Source organism: Salminus brasiliensis, assembly GCF_030463535.1.
Source record: "Salminus brasiliensis chromosome 20 unlocalized genomic scaffold, fSalBra1.hap2 SUPER_20_unloc_2, whole genome shotgun sequence".
Lineage (NCBI taxonomy): Eukaryota > Metazoa > Chordata > Actinopteri > Characiformes > Bryconidae > Salminus > Salminus brasiliensis.
In genome coordinates this window covers 6910-22509 of record NW_027326637.1, presented here as the reverse complement: position 1 = coordinate 22509, position 15600 = coordinate 6910, and the positions used below count along the sequence as shown (strand labels likewise).

General features: G+C 48.3%; 1 protein-coding gene across 3 annotated transcripts; it reads right to left on the bottom strand.

Annotated features, from left to right (window-relative positions):
• Positions 1 to 133: 133 nt before the first annotated feature.
• Positions 134 to 11115, bottom strand: spef2 (sperm flagellar 2). Of its 3 annotated transcripts, none has more exons than XM_072671924.1 (37): positions 11032 to 11115; positions 10640 to 10742; positions 10184 to 10436; positions 9919 to 10089; positions 9501 to 9629; positions 9347 to 9426; positions 8878 to 9046; positions 8595 to 8783; positions 8188 to 8375; positions 7963 to 8104; positions 7651 to 7873; positions 7428 to 7534; positions 7216 to 7288; positions 7064 to 7122; positions 6836 to 6939; positions 6429 to 6682; positions 6207 to 6321; positions 5947 to 6101; positions 5722 to 5811; positions 5459 to 5565; positions 5137 to 5264; positions 4886 to 5024; positions 4481 to 4618; positions 4133 to 4293; positions 3922 to 4011; positions 3748 to 3841; positions 3511 to 3631; positions 3213 to 3338; positions 2941 to 3079; positions 2569 to 2798; positions 2127 to 2233; positions 1794 to 1976; positions 1519 to 1611; positions 1242 to 1412; positions 966 to 1142; positions 695 to 817; positions 134 to 597 (listed from the first exon to the last, which is right to left on the bottom strand). In XM_072671924.1, exons 1-37 carry the CDS (start codon positions 11087 to 11089, stop codon positions 532 to 534), a joined length of 5055 nt encoding a protein of 1684 aa, XP_072528025.1. In that variant the 5' UTR covers positions 11090 to 11115; the 3' UTR covers positions 134 to 531. The 3 variants fall into 3 exon arrangements, with proteins under 3 accessions (XP_072528025.1, XP_072528026.1, XP_072528027.1); XM_072671925.1 differs by having other exon boundaries at positions 5731 to 5811; XM_072671926.1 differs by having other exon boundaries at positions 10184 to 10431; positions 11032 to 11110.
• Positions 11116 to 15600: the final 4485 nt, after the last annotated feature.

Here is a 15600-nt window from a genome sequence, read left to right as displayed (position 1 = left end):
CTGTCGGTCTGTCTGTCTCTCTGTCTGCTGAGTGGAGTTAACCAGTAAATCTACTCTTACTGCTTTCTTAGCATCACTGGGCCTCAATCACTAATTGTTACATCTGAAAACTCACCGACACAGAAACAGAAGGTACCATAACTGCAATATTTATTTTAATAATGATATTAATGACTCGTTTTAGTGCCAGTTTCTCTCAGTAATCTAAAACCAACGGTGTAATCAGGCTAGCTCACTGCTAACAGCAACTTTATAGATGACTAATACCACAAAGAAGACTGAAGTTCAGATATTAAGAAGATATTAAGATATTAGGAATAAATCATGTGTATATAATTGATATGTGTGCTACCTGTAAGTTCAGTGTTGTGTGTACTGGAGACTGAATGGGTGGAGCTACCAGCTGTAGGCTGAAAAGGTGGAGTTAAACTGCTGCAGGTTGAGTGAATGGGTGGGGCTACATTGCTGCTGACTGAAGAGGTGGGGCTAAACTGCTGCAGGCTGTGAATGTCCAGTATCCAGTGTGTATGTCTACGATGCTGTGAAGACTGAAGGCTCTCCGTCACTCTTCTGGAGTTGTAGGACTGTGTGAAGATCCTGCAGGTAAAACAGCAGAGAGCAGCATCACAAACCATCTGCTTCAACCCATTAGACCTGCGTTTCTCATTGCTGGTGGTCCGTGCATGATACTCACTGCTAGCAGGTACTGTAAGGAGCCCTCCATCAGATCCTGCAGAAACAGATGCTGGGATAGAATGGAGAACGGGGCCTTCTCCTCCTCATCAAACCCCAGCTCCTTAAACACCTTCACCAGGTCCTAAAGACACGGTAAGCCCTTCAATATGAGCTCCTTAAAGGGGGGGGGGGTGTGTATGACTGCACGGTCTGGGTCTGTGGGAGCTGTAGGTCAGGTAAGGCAGTGTGTGTCTGTGAGTGAGTGAGTGAGTGTGTGTGTGTGTGTGCACCTGCTTCATGTCCTCTCTGGTGTCGGTGTGTTTGTCGTGGTGAGAGGTCACTTGTGGTCCCCCCCGGTTTAGAACTCTGAGCAGCTCATCTACTGACACACCGTCTCCTTCATCACACACACCGTCGTCCTCTTCCTCAGCTTCATGCTCGTTAGCACCATCCATGTAAAGCACAGACTACACACACACACACACACACACACACACACAGAATTCACTATGGCTGTACATTTGAACAGTGTGTGTGTGTGTGTGTGTGTGTGTGTGTGTGTGTACCTGCAGCAGGGGGCTGGGGTGTGTATACTGCAGTTTGTGTTGGGTCACTAGGCTGAGCGCACTGGTGAAGCCCTGTGCTGGATCAGGATGGCAGCATAAGTACAGCAGCATGGTCAGGTAGTCCAGGACAGGAGGGGATGCGTCGGGGTCCGCGAACAGTGTGAAGAAAAACTGCATACACACACACACACGCACGCACACACTTTGTATAATCAGTGTCTCATCATGTGTTACTACAGAGACTACAGCAGCTGCGGGTCGGCTCACGGGGCAGCACCTGTTTGAGGTTGGCCAGCCTGTCGTACGGCAGGGGTTCAGTCGGATCTTCGGGAACAGGAGCGTCTCTCTGGCTGGAGAACCACAACTCAACCTGCCAATCACAGGAACGTTCAGCACTGAGCAGATAAGTGTTTATTAACTGTAGACCGACCCTCTACAACACTTTGGGTTTCACAATGTGTTTACACTAGAGTGCCGCGTTTTAAGCTTTTGCCTAGAGATCAGACACTCCGTCTGTGTGGGCGGAGCCTCTAAGGCTGCAGGTGCCTGTACCTGTGCGTATTGGTCCAGTGTAACGACCCCTCGGGCCTCAGGGTCCATCTCTCTGAAGCGTTTGAGTGTCTTCAGCAGTCGGCTCTGAGAGGGGAGGGGCCACGGCTGAGCGGCACTCAGCAAAAACTGTTGCCAGTCCACCATCCCACGGTCCTGAACCAGCACACCCACCAGCTCCTGGACCTACACACACACACACAGATACACAATTATCATAGAACTGTATGACACACTGTTATCTACCAGTATGTGTTAGCTACATCAGCCTCCCAGCTCCAGTGTAAAACTCATAAAGGAGCACCAGACATGTCTCAGGTCAGGTCAGCAGGGCACCTGCAAGTCTGTGATGTTGGTCCAGGCTTCCGGCAGAGCGTCAGAGCCCATGGCGAGCGAAGTCAGCTCCTGCAGAAGCTCACACAGCTCCTTACTGGACACCAGACCTGCCCAGACACAAAAGAAACACACACACAGCTTAGTAAACTCATACACACACATTCTGCTCCATTCTAAGGGTAGGAAGGTCCAGACATTACGCCTGGCATCAGGCAGTATGGTGCCGATAGCTTCATGATGTTGATCTGCTCCAGAGGGTCCTATTCTATTGGCAGTACTTCTGTACAGGTACTGGACAAGCTGTGTATGTGTGTGCATTTGCACATCTGTGTCAGCAGCAATGGCTGCAGCTTAAAGCAGTTGAATGCATTCATTAGAAGGGGTGTCCACAAACTTTTGACATGTTACTGTTACTGACAGAACTACGCTAAACCCTCCACACCTGTGGGAGCGATGCTGCGCAGCTGAGCATGCAGGCCATGCAGCTGCAGGACGGTGAGGGTGCTGTCATTGGTCGGTTCCAGCGGCGGTGGGCGGGGCCGAGGGGGCGGGGTAGACAACACGCGCATTTCTCCATCTATGAAGAAGTCTGTGCACTCCAACACGAGCTCATGTGGGATCCTCAGAGCGCTCTCGATGTGGAGCTTCACCACCTCAGCCAGCTGCTCTATACTGCGCACACACACACGCACGCACACACACTAATATTTTACGACAGCACAAATTCCCTTATAATCTGGCAGTGTGATCAGACAGTGGGATGCAGTGGGAAGGGCAGAGTCTACAGCTGCTTGACCCCCCCCCCATAGCTGACCTTTTCATCTCGGAGGAGAAGCGGAGGTCCACCCACTCCTTCATGTCTGTGTGTGTGTGTTCCGCTCTGTGCTGGACGCTCTGTATCGTGGCCAAAGCGTGCAGCCTCACCAGCTCCATCCGCTGCCTCACTGCAGCCTCTGCACACACAAACACACACACACACACACACACACACACTATATATATGTAGAGATATATATATATATATATATATATATATATATATATATATATATATATATATATGTGTGTGTGTGTGTGTGTGTGTACCTTCGTGCTGCAGTGCAGCACTGTACTCCTGTCTGATTCTGCTCCTCACTGTCCTCCTCTGCACCTCCTCTGCTGTCTCTTCTAATGGAGGTGGAGGAGTGACCTCTTTTGTTGGGGATGGGGAGCCTTAATCACACACACACACATATAGAGAAATGTTAGTGGTCATTTTTTTTTAAAAGTCATTAGTGCAGTTCATTAGTGCCGCCTGGTGGTTGAAAGCAGTAGTGAATCACCTACACCTGCTGTTTGTAACTGTGTGTGTGTGTGTGTGTGTGTGTGTGTGTGTGTACTGTACCTTTCTTCTTGGCTGATTTTTTCTTGGCGGAGTGTGTGGCAGCTGCATCATCAGTGTGTGCTCTCTTTACCTGCTGCTCCTCACTCGCCTCACACTCCAACCTCTGGGCCTCTGCTGACGCCTAGGACACACACAAACACACACACACACACACACACACTTTATGTTACTATACTTGTGTTGGCAGTAATAGCAGTGCAGGGTGGAAACACACACACACACACAGATGTGTGTTACCATGTTGGTGATGGCAGTGAGGGCAGTGTGATGGATGTCCTGCAGTAGCCTGGAGGGGTCAGCAGAGGGCGATCTGCATCCAACCAGAGGAACTCTGCACAACGACACACACACAGCATTTACACACACATACAGTCTACACACACACACACACACACACACACACACACTTACACTTTCGTTTTCTTCTTCTCCTCTGGCTCTGCTGTGTCTTTTTTCCCAGCACTCTTTGTGCGTCTCTCTGAAGGGGCGGGGCCAGGTGAGCTGTAGATAAGCACACAGCGTATGTCTGTGATTGACTGATGCTCCTTTCCAGAGCTCTTACAGGTGGACTGAACTAGGGAGAACTGGCATGCAGTATTATGGGATGTGTGGGGGAGCTCACCGTCCCACCGTGGACCCATCAGGCTGGTGGCCGCTGTCGTCTGCAATGTCCAGCAGAGGGATACAAGTGAAGTCCGCTGCTTCAGGTAACGCACTTCTGTACATACCTGTGTAATAGTCCCTCAGTACAAGCAGGGTGTCCTGAAACCTGTCCACCTCCACCTCCACACACACACACACACACACACACACACACACACACACACACACACACAGCTGCCTTTACATGTAGTTTCACAAATGCTGCCCTTCAGCAAAGGGTCACCCAGAAAACCTCCAGACTTCAACGCCTCCCAGTGAGACGCAGCCTGTGAGAGTGTGCTAGCGTGTGTGTGTGTGTGTGTGTTACCTGCATTAGAGTGGAGTAGTGGTTGATCAGCAGGCCGGTGTGGTCCTCCAGCCAGCCGTCTTCTATAACTCCTGCCCTCTTCTGCCACGCCTCCTCCTTCCTCTTATCACAGATATCCCAGAGACGCTCTCGTAGGTCCTACAATCACACACACACACACACACACACATCCAGTGTTAGTGAGGTCAGGATGTAGGCTGGATGATCACCATCCCACTTCATCATTCCCAAATCATCCCAAAAGCACTACATGGAGCAGCACCATCATCGTCACAGCTCAATGCATTCATTAGAAAAGGCGTCCACAAACATTTGGACACCTGGTCCATGTATAAATCTGTCAGTATCTGTATGTAGTCGTATATATCGTATGTATCCTGTGTGCATGTGGGCAGCGTGTCTCACGTCCAGTCTCTGGTGAAGCTCGGTTTTGGTCTCCTCGTCCCGCCTCATGTTGTCGGGGACGCTGTTGTAGTCTCGCTGCCACACGGACACAAACTCCTGCTTCAGGTCCGGCCTCTGCAGGTACTGCTGGAAGTCCTCCCTGCGACACACACACACACACACACACACACACACACACACTGTAAATCCACTCTAATGACCATTACCCGCTATAAACACTGCCCCCCCCCCTCCCGCACTCGCTGCCTGACCTGATGTTGTAGAGGTGGTGGATGATGAGGTCACGCTCGCTGCGCAGGTTCTGCATCACGGCTTTAACGCTGGAGCTGTAGGAGCTGCACACCGTGTCCCAGTACACCGCCAAATACCCCGGGATCTCCTGCTCAGCAGCACACAGGGTTAACGGCCAGTTAGCAGAGTTAGCTCGTCTAGTCTATTTTTAGATATCAGTTAGCTTTAATAAAGTTAGAAAACTGATCAGTAATTTAATGATCATAATAATTAACTGTATAATCGATTCAGTGATATTCAGTGATGGGGACTTGTGATGGTGGTGGATGTTGGCGTTAGCACCTTGGGTAGAGGCTCATCTACATAAACCCAGCCGGCAGACCCCGGGGTGGGGGATGAGGCCTCCACAGCAGCCAGTGAGGAATCCGTGGTTTGTCCTGCAGCGCCCCCTGTGGGTCAGGAGGGTGTATGGATTTATAGAGGTTATTGACAGGGGTGATCCATGATATTTCTACAATGATCTGATTAGATCAGACTAAATCAGACTGACAGCAGTTCAGCAGCACCGGAGACACACTGTCCACCTGTCTGACTGCTTCCCTCACCTGACCGACCTGATTCTGAACCCGAGGGCTTGGACTGGACCTCCGGTGACTCGGCCTGTTTATCCTCAGCGTGTGGAGGGTCCTGTGACCCTGTGGGGGGTCAGATTAGTCAGTGTGGTTAGCTACTGTGAGTTAGCGTTAGCTATCTGAGCTATTTCCAGTTTAAAGAGTTAGCTTGAGCTTTTAGATTAAAAAAAGACTCATTCGTTCATGAAGTGTGGGGACCTGTCCGTGCGGCGTTCATGGCGTTAAACAGGACGGCCTCCACGCTGCTGAAGAGGGCGTCCTCGTCCACCTCAGCCGCGACCTTCGCCAGAATCTTCTGTTTCTCTCCAAACCATTTCTCCAGTTTAGGCCACGCCTCCTGAAACTCTGCTAACCTGGAAACCAAACGCACAGGTCAGAGAACAGGTGGTCTTGGTCCCAGAGGCTCCGCCCACAGTGGCCCGCGCACAGCCCGATGTTGATGGAAAAAGAAACCCTACCTGTGCTGGATGTGTGTACGCTCTCCAGCAGGGGGAGCACTCTGCTGTGTGTGTTCAGTAGGGGGTGTGTCTCCGCTGTCGTCGGCAGGTGCAGCGTTCTCCTCTCTCGCCTGCTCTGCTGGGACATGATCAGACTTCCTAAACTTCCAGAGAGGCTTGTGGGAGAAATGTGGGAGTTGCTATTGGTCACATGATCAGCATCTAAGATGAGGGTGGACTCACGGCTCTGGTGGACGGCCCGGTCCACGGCCTGCTCGTCCGACACCTGCAGCAGCACGGCCAGGTGCAGCGCGGGGGAGGGAGGGGGCGGGGCCTTAGGGGCATTCCTGTCCTCCGCCAGGTTAGGCTTCTTGTTCCGCCTGTTCCTGACGGCCTGTTCCGGGTCGGTTCCGGTCAGGGCCTTCTCCACCAGCCGAGCCTGAGACACGTTTGTTGGAAACCCGTCCAGAATCCAGCCCTGGCCCTCAGGAACTTGCCTGCAGAGATGATAGGTGTATTAGGCAGGTGTATGAGGTACCTGGATAAGGTGTATCAGGCAGATGTATCAGGCAGGTGCATCAGGCATATCAGGTGTATGTATATGAGGAAGCTATCACTCAGGTGTGACAGGCAGGTGTGCAGGTGAGTACCAGATGGCGTGTATGAAGATGTCAATAAGCAGCTCGTCAGGAACAGCTCCGCCCCTCTTCAGAGCCTTCTCCACTGCCACGCCATACTGCGCTCGCAAAGACCGCTGGGTACAACACACACAATCATACACACACACACACACACACACACACACACACTCTGCCACTAACCAATACATTCTTTCAGGCAGCTGTACCTGAGCACAGGTGTGCATGCACTGCGCTTACTTTGGTCTCGCTGTCCTTTTTCGGCAGGTCTGCTGGCTGAGGGTCTTTAGACACGGCCCCTGAGGAAGATCAGACGTGTTGGAGACTTTAGCCTAAACCCACCTGCATCCCTTTCCTTCATGTGGATCATTACAGGAATCAGTTGGGCACACCTGAGTCTGCAGCGGCAGATGACTCCGCCTCTTCCTGTGTCTGCTCATCGGCTCCGCGGCTTTCGGTTTTCTCCTACACAACAGAGGAAACGGTGACGCTCAGCGCGGCTCCGGCCTAGTGTGACCTCAAACCTCATGAAGGTAAGGGGCTCATGTGTTTGCTAACACTGTGTGAATCACCGTTATCTAGAACATGGACTTTGGGTCGTTACCTCCGAGTCTGGGCTAGGATCACTCTCTAGGGCCTGATGCCCAGCCTGGTGGGCCTGCAGTGCCTCCTGGATCAGTGCATCAGCTGATAGTATGTGGATGCCATGCACTGTGGAAGACCAGAGACAAACACTGAGGCGTTACTGCTGTAACTGCTGCTCTATTTAAGGTGGAATTAATAAACTCGTGAGGGATAAGCTTTTGTGTGTGTGTGTTTTGGGGTACCCTGGCTAATTCTGGTGAGGCAGGTGGTCTTCCCAGAGCACGGCTTTCCCAGCACACACGCTCTCAGAGTGAAAACGGGGAACTGTGGTGGGGGGTCCCCCGGACTGGGCGGATACACAATGTCCCGCAGTCGAGCAACAACGTGGCCCAGGATGTCATTGTTGGGGGGCGGAGCTTTGCTTTCTCCCTCTTCTTCAGGCCACGCCCACTCACCTTTCATGTTCTGCAACACAAAAAACCCACACCGTGATGAGATGACAAGCTAATGGACAAAAATACACCAACTCTAAAACGGTAGCGGACTCCACCGACCGTGTACTCATCGTAGTCCTGCTGGTTGAGGATGTGTAGCTTCTCCTGCTCCGCCCCCAGCTCCACCTCAGCTACGTCATAAAGAGGCTCACCGCTGAAATACAGCTCTTTCCATTCCCTCAGCAGCTTCGGTGGAATCACGCTAGAGAGAGAGGGATAGGGAGAGGGAGAGTGTACGCTACCAGTCAAAAGTTTTAGAACACAACGTGAAGGTGCGGCTCTTACTTGGCCGTGAGCAGGCGGTACTCTCCGCTCTTAGTTGCCAGATCCACGATCTGCTCCAGAATCCCCCTGCAGACGCTTGAATGTTTCTGGGTTTTCAACTGAGCGCGCTCAGCAGCCAAGCGGGCGTGAAGCTCACGCTCCTTACGCAGCTCGTCCTGCTGCTCCATACGGGTCTGCTGCAGCACAGTCTGCAACACACACACACGCCAGTTAGAAGTAGGGTCTGATATACTGGTTGTATTGGTTAATGGTGACCGATATCGCAGGTCTTGTGGTGTGTCATACACAGCATGTCCACGTGTCGCATGTCGCATTCAAGCAAGTGTCCACATACTTTTGACCATATTTAAAGAACAAGTTTACAGATATACTGTAAAGAGTGTGTGTGTGTGTGTGTGTGTTCTCACCGCCTCTCGATCTAGAGCCTTCTGGAAGTCTAAAAGCCGCTGTTCTTCATACTGCCTCTGCTGGAGGATCCGGTTCTGCCTCAGAACCTCCTTCTGCTGCCTGATCTGCATGAGCTGCACTGCGATCCGCGTCTCCTGCTGTGACTGGCGCATCAATCGGCCAATTAGCTGCTCCTCCCGGACCAGCTCCTGCGCAGGAGGCCGTGTTAGCACTGAGCACTGATAGCACTGTGTGAATGAAAGGGGGTTCTAGATAGTGGTGGAACTGTGTGTAGCTGCTGACCTCGTGAGCGTGGTGTGCATGTAGCTGCTGTATCAGCGCTCGGCGGCGGCGTTTCTCTCTCTGCTCTCGGGCGCTTGCGTCCTCCTCCAGACGCTGCCGGATCTTCTGCACGTACTCGCTGTTCCACTGAGCCATCTCGTCTTCACTCACTGCACGGGTCACCTGCACACTACACACACGCCCGGCATAACACACCTAGACACGTCTGGAGGGGAGTCACCATGCAGGCCCAGCGCAAACAGGGAGGGCGCTCCTACCGGAGAACCCTCAGTACTGCTCGCCCGGCCCGTTAGGCTAGATAAGGAGCTTCGGGCCAGGATTGGGTTGTACTGGCCGTTCAGTCTTTGTGACTCTTAATGAGTTCCCAGTGGGGTTCTACCTCTTACTTGCACCCACCCCCCCCACCGTTACACTGTGAGCTGCTGTGAGCCGTGGGATTAACGTGTCTGGTCTCCATAGTGACATGTACCTCAATGCGGCGGGTCCGCAGGAAGCTGGAGACAGCCTCTTCCTGTTTTTCTCGAACTGAGCGATCTGCTGGTGGACATGCTGGGGGGAAAAAAGGCACATTTATGGTAACGGGTGCCTCCACGTCAGCCGCTAAGCTCTAGGTCGTAGCGTACCTGGGCTTCGTGCTGCTGCCGTTTCCGTGGCGCTCGGAGGGAACGGCTCACCGGGGGCTTGGGGATTTGGACTCCAGCCGTCTGGATACACTCCATCATCTCCTGCTGCTTTCTGCGGGCCTGTTGGAGCTACACACAACAGAAACTGGCTAGTTACTGGATGGAGCTCCTTCACCATCACTCCAGAGAACACAGCTCCTCCACTGCTCCACAGCTCAATGCTGGGGGGCTTTGGCAGCATGGTGCCAATAGGGTCATGATGTTGATCTGCTCCAAAGAGTCCTATTGTATTGGCAGTACTTCTCCTCTACAGGGACTAGACAAGCTGAATGCATTCATTACAAGAGGTGTCCACAAACTTTTGCACATACAGTGTATACCGTTTTTGTGAATTGCCTCCCTGCTCATGTCCTCCCACCTTCTGAATGTCCTGCAGCCTCCTCTCCTCCTGCAGGTGGCGCCGTTTCTCCTCCTGCTGGAGCTCAGCCATCACCGAGCGGCCGTGCGCGCCCTGACCTTTCTTATCGAAGCGCTGCGTTATCTTCTGCAGCTTCTCGTCCACCTCGCGCCTCACCACCGTCCGCAAACGCTGAGACACACACACACCACATACACTTCCACTGTGAAGTGTTTTCACACAGACGTAGAAGTGTGTGTGTGTGTGTGTGTCAGAATGTGTGTACCTGGGTGTAGATGTGGTTCTCTACGCGGTGCAGCCGGGCGTTCGCTGGGGGCTGCATGCTCTCCATGGCCGCCCCGGTTAGGCCTGACCGCTTCTTCTTCTGCAGCAGGACGTAGAGCTGGTAGAGGAGGCGCGTGGCCGCCCCTTGCTGGCCCTGCATCACCGCTTTAGCCATGCTCAGGTCAAAGGGCACGCCCAGCAGCTGCAGAGTGGGCTCCAGCCTGGTGAAGTTGTTGAGCTTTGCGTTGGCTGTGCTGAAACACAAAAAAGCTCCTCACAGAAAGTTCTTCACCTAATGGTGATGAAGACTATTCACTATTTTACCTTCATCATCATCATCATCATCATCATCATCATCATCATGAAACCGCACAATTTCACACCAAACCCACTGTGTAAAGCCCCGGAGTGTGTAAAGGTGGGGTGGTGGGGGGTTAGTTTATGTGTTTATAGGAACCTGTTCTTGGAGAAGTGCTGGAAGTCATCCTGGAGCTGGTGCTTGCTGAGAACCTCCCCAAGCAGATACCCGTTGGCGAAGTCTTTGGTAAACGAGTGAGGCTCTGAAAGCAGATATGTTTTATTACTTCATTATTTTATTGCAAGTATGAGCTAAATAAGAGTGAATTACGGCCTGGTGCCGCATTAATCACGCCAACAACAGCTAAATGCACCTCAGTAACATGTGCGCCAGCTTGGTTTTTGGAACTGTCCGTTCCACCTTAAATGGTGCAGCAGTCCCATTCTGGCGCCTGAGGCGGAGGCTGAGGCTGCTGCACCGTTTAAGGTGGACCGGACAGATCCAGCGTAGCGCTGCACAACCTCACAGACAGAGACACGACCCGAGCTCACCGACAACTTTAGACAAACCAAGCTCCAAATTCAACCACCGACAGAGTATATCCGACATCCTGACCCCCTTCTGACCCCCTTCTGACCCCCTTCAAAGCCCCCAAACTTAGTCAGTTTCACTCATTAATCCGGGCTCAGCACCGAAGCAGCAGCAGCCGTTTGTTTGTATGCGGTCCCATAGTCACCAAACCTAGCGCCGTTCCCATAGCAACGCTCAGCCGCGAGCACGCACGTCCCGGTTTAGCCCTCCTGTTATTATTATTATTATTATTATTATTATTATTATTATTATTATTATAAAACAGATATGATTATATTACACACGTTTAAAAAAATATAGAAATAACTTTTTAATTGATCATTTATTTATTATTTATTTATTATTTATTTGTTTGTTTGTTTATTTATTATTAACTCTAAAGTTAGAAAATTAGCTTGTTTGGGAAAGTTAGCCGTTTAAAGACGGACTGTTGGCCTTTTTAGGCCTCTAAAGTTAGAAAATTAGCTTGTTTGGGAAAGTTAGCCGTTTAAAGACGGACTGTTGGCCTTTTTAGGCCTCTAAAGTTAGAAAATTAGCTTGTTTGGGAAAGTTAGCCGTTTAAAGACGGACTGTTGGCCTTTTAGGCTCTAAAGTTAGAAAATTAGCTTGTTTGGGAAAGTTAGCCGTTTAAAGACGGACTGTTGGCCTTTTTAGGCCTCTAAAGTTAGAAAATTAGCTTGTGTTGGGAAAGTTAGCCGTTTAAAGACGGACTGTTGGCCTTTTTAGGCCTCTAAAGTTAGAAAATTAGCTTGTTTGGGAAAGTTAGCCGTTTAAAGACGGACTGTTGGCCTTTTTAGGCCTCTAAAGTTAGAAAATTCGCTTGTTTTGTAAAGTTAGCCGTTTAAAGGACGGACTGTTGGCCTTTTTAGGCCTCTAAAGTTAGAAAATTAGCTTGTTTGGGAAAGTTAGCCGTTTAAAGACGGACTGTTGGCCTTTTAGGCTCTAAAGTTAGAAAATTAGCTTGTTTGGTAAAGTTAGCCGTTTAAAGACGGACTGTTGGCCTTTTTAGGCCTCTAAAGTTAGAAAATTAGCTTGTTTGGGAAAGTTAGCCGTTTAAAGACGGACTGTTGGCCTTTTTAAGCCTCTAAAGTTAGAAAATTCGCTTGTTTGGTAAAGTTAGCCCGTTTAAAGACGGACTGTTGGCCTTTTTAAGCCTCTAAAGTTAGAAAATTCGCTTGTTTGGTAAAGTTAGCCGTTTAAAGACGGACTGTTGCCTTTTTAGCCTCTAAAGTTAGAAAATTAGCTTGTTGGGAAAGTTAGCGTTTAAAGACGGACTGTTGGCCTTTTTAGGCCTCTAAAGTTAGAAAATTAGCTTGTTGGGAAAGTTAGCCGTTTAAAGACGGACTGTTGGCCTTTTTAGGCCTCTAAAGTTAGAAAATTAGCTTGTTTGGGAAAGTTAGCCGTTTAAAGACGGACTGTTGGCCTTTTTAAGCCTCTAAAGTTAGAAAATTAGCTTGTTTGGTAAAGTTAGCCGTTTAAAGACGGACTGTTGGCCTTTTTAGGCCTCTAAAGTTAGAAAATTTAGCTTGTTTGGGAAAGTTAGCCGTTTAAAGACGGACTGTTGGCCTTTTTAAGCCTCTAAAGTTAGAAAATTCGCTTGTTTGGTAAAGTTAGCCGTTTAAAGACGGACTGTTGGCCTTTTTAAGCCTCTAAAGTTAGAAAATTCGCTTGTTTGGTAAAGTTAGCCGTTTAAAGACGGACTGTTGGCCTTTTTAAGCCTCTAAAGTTAGAAAATTAGCTTGTTTGGGAAAGTTAGCCGTTTAAAGACGGACTGTTGGCCTTTTTAGGCCTCTAAAGTTAGAAAATTAGCTTGTTTGGGAAAGTTAGCCGTTTAAAGACGGACTGTTGGCCTTTTAAGCCTCTAAAGTTAGAAAATTAGCTTGTTTGGGAAAGTTAGCCGTTTAAAGACGGACTGTTGGCCTTTTTAGGCCTCTAAAGTTAGAAAATTAGCTTGTTTGGAAAGTTAGCCGTTTAAAGACGGACTGTTGGCCTTTTTAGGCCTCTAAGTTAGAAAATTAGCTTGTTTGGGAAAGTTAGCCGTTTAAAGACGGGACTGTTGGCCTTTTTAGGCCTCTAAAGTTAGAAAATTAGCTTGTTTGGGAAAGTTAGCCGTTTAAAGACGGACTGTTGCCTTTTTTTAAGCCTCTAAAGTTAGAAAATTAGCTTGTTTGGTAAAGTTAGCCGTTTAAAGACGGACTGTTGGCCTTTTTAAGCCTCTAAAGTTAGAAAATTCGCTTGTTTGGTAAAGTTAGCCGTTTAAAGACGGACTGTTGGCCTTTTTAAGCCTCTAAAGTTAGAAAATTCGCTTGTTTGGAAAGTAGCCGTTTAAAGACGGACTGTTGGCCTTTTTAAGCCTCTAAAGTTAGAAAATTAGCTTGTTGGGAAAGTTAGCCGTTTAAAGACGGACTGTTGGCCTTTTTAAGCCTCTAAAGTTAGAAAATTCGCTTGTTTGGGAAAGTTAGCCGTTTAAAGACGGACTGTTGGCCTTTTTAAGCCTCTAAAGTTAGAAAATTAGCTTGTTTGGGAAAGTTAGCCGTTTAAAGACGGACTGTGGCCTTTTTAAGCCTCTAAAGTTAGAAAATTAGCTTGTTTGGGAAAGTTAGCCGTTTAAAGGACGGACTGTTGCCTTTTTAGGCCTCTAAGTTAGAAAATTAGCTTGTTTGGGAAAGTTAGCCGTTTAAAGACGGACTGTTGGCCTTTTAAGCCTCTAAAGTTAGAAAATTAGCTTGTTTGGTAAAGTTAGCCGTTTAAAGACGGACTGTTGGCCTTTTAAGCCTCTAAAGTTAGAAAATTAGCTTGTTTGGTAAAGTTAGCCGTTTAAAGACGGACTGTTGGCCTTTTTAAGCCTCTAAAGTTAGAAAATTAGCTTGTTTGGGAAAGTTAGCCGTTTAAAGACGGACTGTTGGCCTTTTTAAGCCTCTAAAGTTAGAAATTCGCTTGTTTGGGAAAGTTAGCCGTTTAAAGACGGACTGTTGCCTTTTTAAGCCTCTAAAGTTAGAAAATTCGCTTGTTTGGGAAAGTTAGCCGTTTAAAGACGGACTGTTGGCCTTTTTTAGGCCTCTAAAGTTAGAAAATTAGCTTGTTTGGGAAAGTTAGCCGTTTAAAGACGGACTGTTGGCCTTTTTAGCCTCTAAAGTTAGAAAATTAGCTTGTTTGGGAAAGTTAGCCGTTTAAAGACGGACTGTTGGCCTTTTTAGGCCTCTAAAGTTAGAAAATTAGCTTGTTTGGGAAAGTTAGCCGTTTAAAGACGGACTGTTGGCCTTTTTAGGCCTCTAAAGTTAGAAATTAGCTTGTTTTGTAAAGTTAGCCGTTTAAAGACGGACTGTTGGCCTTTTTAAGCCTCTAAAGTTAGAAAATTAGCTTGTTTGGGAAAGTTAGCCGTTTAAAGACGGACTGTTGGCCTTTTTAAGCCTCTAAAGTTAGAAAATTAGCTTGTTTGGGAAAGTTAGCCGTTTAAAGACGGACTGTTGGCCTTTTTAGGCTCTAAAGTTAGAAAATTAGCTTGTTTGGGAAAGTTAGCCGTTTAAAGACGGACTGTTGGCCTTTTTAGGCCTCTAAAGTTAGAAAATTAGCTTGTTTGGGAAAGTTAGCCGTTTAAAGACGGACTGTTGGCCTTTTTAGCCTCTAAAGTTAGAAAATTAGCTTGTTTGGGAAAGTTAGCCGTTAAAGACGGACTGTTGGCCTTTTTAGGCCTCTAAAGTTAGAAAATTCGCTTGTTTGGGAAAGTTAGCCGTTAAAGACGGACTGTTGGCCTTTTTAGGCCTCTAAAGTTAGAAAATTAGCTTGTTTGGTAAAGTAGCCGTTAAAGACGGACTGTTGGCCTTTTTAGGCCTCTAAAGTTAGAAAATTAGCTTGTTTGGGTAAAGTTAGCCGTTTAAAGACGGACTGTTGGCCTTTTTAGGCCTCTAAAGTTAGAAAATTAGCTTGTTTGGTAAAGTTAGCCGTTAAAGACGGACTGTGGCCTTTTTAGGCCTCTAAAGTTAGAAAATTAGCTTGTTTTGGGAAAGTTAGCCGTTAAAGACGGACTGTTGGCCTTTTTAGGCCTCTAAAGTTAGAAAATTAGCTTGTTTGGGAAAGTTAGCCGTTTAAAGACGGACTGTTGGCCTTTTTAGGCCTCTAAGTTAGAAAATTAGCTTGTTTGGGAAAGTTAGCCGTTTAAAGACGGACTGTTGGCCTTTTTAGGCCTCTAAAGTTAGAAAATTCGCTTGTTTTGTAAAGTTAGCCGTTTAAAGACGGACTGTTGCCTTTTTAAGCCTCTAAAGTTAGAAAATTAGCTTGTTTGGGAAAGTTAGCCGTTTAAAGACGGACTGTTGGCCTTTTTAGGCCTCTAAAGTTAGAAAATTAGCTTGTTTGGGAAAGTTAGCCGTTTTAAAGACGGACTGTTGGCCTTTTTAGGCCTCTAAACGTTAGAAAATTAGCTTGTTTGGGAAAGTTAGCCGTTTAAAGACGGACTGTTGGCCTTTTAGGCCTCTAAAGTTAGAAAATTAGCTTGTTTGGGAAAGTTAGCCGTTTAAAGACGGACTGTTGGC

Coding starts and splice junctions, on each gene's coding strand:
- spef2 (XM_072671924.1), bottom strand. CDS start 11,089: ATGTCGGATATACTCTGTCGGTGGTTGAATTTGGAGCTTGGTTTGTCT. Junction 10,090..10,183: donor AGAACCACATCTACACCCAG/GTACACACATTC, acceptor TGTGTGTCTCAG/CGTTTGCGGACGGTGGTGAG. Junction 6,322..6,428: donor CCGGGCCGTCCACCAGAGCC/GTGAGTCCACCC, acceptor ATGTCCCAGCAG/AGCAGGCGAGAGAGGAGAAC.